We start from the raw sequence: 3,227 nt of genomic DNA on the forward strand, positions 1-3,227 counted from the left end.
TCACTCTGAGGAGAAAAGAAAATTGCATGTTTTTAAAATACTGCAAACATCTAACTATAACGTTATTGAAAATTGCATGTTATTATATACTGCAAACATCTGCTTATAATGTTATTCTGTAAAAAAACTATTGTAGTTTGCAACGAAGTAATAAGTAGATAATAATTTATTTATAAAAATATCCTTACCTAATTCCATTAAGTATATATATATATATATAAAACTAAAACTAAAAAAAAAATATTATTAAGAGAGACTATTATTAATATAATCCAAACGCATTGCACAATGATGAGATAAGTTTTGGGAAAATAAAACTAACATATAAGGATTATATCCCTAAACTATGTCATAAAACCTTATAATTGCATGTGTTAAAAAAAAGAAACCTTATAATTGCAAGATTATGAAATCTTGTTATTATGCGATCTCATATTTGACACGTACGTACCTATAATATAATACCATCTCTACTATAGACACGACTACTTCTCCTCCTCTCCTCCGGCATCGTTTCCAGCGTCAATTATGCATTCACGACGGCGCCGATCTCTTAACGCTCCCCACTGATGCATTGAAAGATGAAGCTTTTTTCCGGCCATAAAAAAATCCCCCGCTTGCACTAGCGTAAGAATCTCTATGATCTTGGTCAAAGTATCTACCCTCAGATTATCGGCCTCGGCCAATAAAGTGGCCATAGCTTCTTCCTGCTTGTCGAGAGCTTGATCCACCATTGCGTTAGGCTCTCCCACGTGCTCCTCTGCGTAAGCCACGGTGGAGATGGGGATATCCGCCGCGTCTTCTTGCAGGCTCGAAACTTTCTTTGTCATCTTCTCTTCTTCGTCTATGATTTTTACATGCAACACGTTGATCTTTGCTAGTTGCTCCGCCGTTAGATCGCTGAGTGATGCGCCGCCACTACCTGTTGAACCAGACCAAATTGGATTAAATACCAACTAAAATTCTTTAATCAAAAACATAATTTTTAACCACAACCAACATATGTATAAATCTATGTGTTACATCATTTTGATTACGACAAAAAATAAGCCAAATATTTTCCGTATTAATAAACGAGATGGAATTATGTTATAATAAACCTGGACCAGATTATTAAAAACTAAACCGGGTGTTTATATCGAACAAACTAAACCAAACAACAAACCTAACTAAGGGGGTGTATTCAAGAGTTTCAAATGATTTGTATTAAAATGACAAATCCAGTGTTATTCAAATGAGGATTTTAAAAAATACTTTCAAATCCAGTGTTGTTGAACTTGTCATTTTAAGAAACACTCTGAAATCAACTGTTATTGAACAAAATTTAAGTTGGAGATTTTATAATGGTTTAAATATTTTTAGGGTGTTTGAGAGGGATTTCTAGAGTTATTTAACAAAAATCATACCAAATTCTAATATTCTCTTAAAATCATCTAAAAGCTCACTAAAATCAAATCATTTCAAATTTCATATTCAATACACCTATATATATATATATATAAGTTAACCGATACTGGTTTTGAACTCGGTCATCAGATTCTAACAAACGAAAATATGAGAAATCAGATCCATACCAAATCAATCATTCTCTTTCATACATCAAACGAACAAACTACAGTTACTTTCATTTGTAAATTTTAAAATCGAGTAAGATGTACCTGTCCAAACCAATCCAAAATTTTGTTAAACCGAATAGAAAAGTATTTTTTTGTTAAGTGATTCTTAAACCTTTTTTGAGAAAACCGAAAACGTCCAAACCCTTACCTGAATAATCGTAGCCGTCGATGTTACGGAGAAACTGAGTAACACGAATCTCGGTTTGGGACCCACACAAAGCATAAACGAGCCTAAAGAAAGAAGAAGGTCTACAACCACCCATCCAAAGAAGAGCGTTCTCTAAAGGAGTGTTCCACGACGGCGCATAATAGTTCGAGCTACATCGGTGAGATAAATCAGCTCTTTTTCCAGCGTAATTTTTGAAATCTCCAATGATGTTTTGTGTTAATTCACGGAGCTTGTTATCATCGGCGGCAGCGTCGGCGGTGCCTTCGTGAGTGCGCCGTTGAGCTAAGGCTTGTTTAAGCTCAGGGACGCGTTGGGATTGTAAACTCATCCACTGTTGATAACAACTTTCTTGAGCTTGTTCGATGTTCTTCCCTTTGTTCTCCATTTTTAATATAAGTAATAATATTATTGGTTACTTTTTTTGGGTGTGTTTGTATTTCTGATTCCATTTCGTGGGGGTTATATATAGTTAAATATTAATTAAGATAATGCACCATTACCATTTTTCTTAGTCTGGTTAATCATTATCTCTAAAAACGGATTGTGTAATATAATAATATTAAACTGTTCTTGATAATTAAATTGGAAAATATTATAAAATGCGAATAAAAGAAAATATAACTGTAAATTTTTGACAACTCAAAAAGTGAAACTGAACTTGGACCCCAAAAGAATAAGGGTTCATTGGACACGAATACATGCTTTGCGGTGAAAAGAAAATGAGCAACGCATGCATGCATGCAAAACGTGTAGGCCTAGAAGAGAATACAACTTGTCGTTCCAAAATAGTTAATTTGCCATTACTTTTAGTAAATTTGATGTATTTTTTTTTGCCATTTATTATTATTATAATAAGGGAACAAGATCCAACTGGACCAAACCCAAAACCATTACAACGAAGCCCAAAACAGGTTCAGAAAACTATCCTAAACCTCATCCAAGGGAAGTACGTCCAAAGACCCGACCCGAACAACAAAGCCAAAAAAAAAATACCGTCCCAAACGCCAACACGATGGCACACGTGTTGAGATCTCAACTGCAAGACACACGTGTCGCCAAATCCCTTCTCCTTCCTCCATCGCCGGAAGGAACACGCAACTATCACCGGAAACCGCACCCGATCATCACCACCATCCACGGCTGAGCTCCTTTCACGGAGAGCTTCCATCGACCCATGTCGAGATCTCATCCTGAGCCACCAAGCCGCCAATCACGAGATTAATAATCTTAATCAGTTTGGATGATATGGTTATTTGAAAAAGTTTTAATAAAATGTGTATATTTTTAAATAATCAGTTTTAGAAACAAAATTTAAATTTTCATATCATATAAAAGATAAAGATCGTTGATGGAGTGACTACAAACGAGACTTTCGACGAGTCAGAGCTTCTTTGGAAAAGCTTCGTTGTGGGTTGCTTCAATGGAGATGCTCCTCACGTAGG

At 35.3% G+C, this 3,227-nt stretch overlaps 1 protein-coding gene across 2 annotated transcripts; it reads right to left on the minus strand.

The window, feature by feature from the left end:
* On the minus strand, window positions 1-2,170 carry LOC106317573 (TGACG-sequence-specific DNA-binding protein TGA-2.1). Of its 2 annotated transcripts, XM_013755367.1 has the most exons (3): window positions 1,759-2,170; window positions 522-922; window positions 1-3 (listed from the first exon to the last, which is right to left on the minus strand). In XM_013755367.1, exons 1-3 carry the CDS (start codon window positions 2,168-2,170, stop codon window positions 1-3), a joined length of 816 nt encoding a protein of 271 aa, XP_013610821.1. The 2 variants fall into 2 exon arrangements, with proteins under 2 accessions (XP_013610821.1, XP_013610819.1); XM_013755365.1 differs by lacking the exon at window positions 1-3 and having other exon boundaries at window positions 486-922; window positions 1,765-2,170.
* Window positions 2,171-3,227: the final 1,057 nt, after the last annotated feature.

The sequence above is a fragment of the Brassica oleracea genome, chromosome C9 (assembly GCF_000695525.1).
Source record: "Brassica oleracea var. oleracea cultivar TO1000 chromosome C9, BOL, whole genome shotgun sequence".
Taxonomy (NCBI): Eukaryota; Viridiplantae; Streptophyta; class Magnoliopsida; order Brassicales; family Brassicaceae; genus Brassica; species Brassica oleracea.

Excerpts from the sequence above, each read along its gene's own strand:
- LOC106317573 (XM_013755365.1), bottom strand. The coding sequence starts at position 2,170 with ATGGAGAACAAAGGGAAGAACATCGAACAAGCTCAAGAAAGTTGTTAT. Across the intron at positions 923-1,764 it reads CGACGGCTACGATTATTCAG|GTAGTGGCGGCGCATCACTC; the intron begins GTAAGGGTTTGG and ends CTGGTTCAACAG.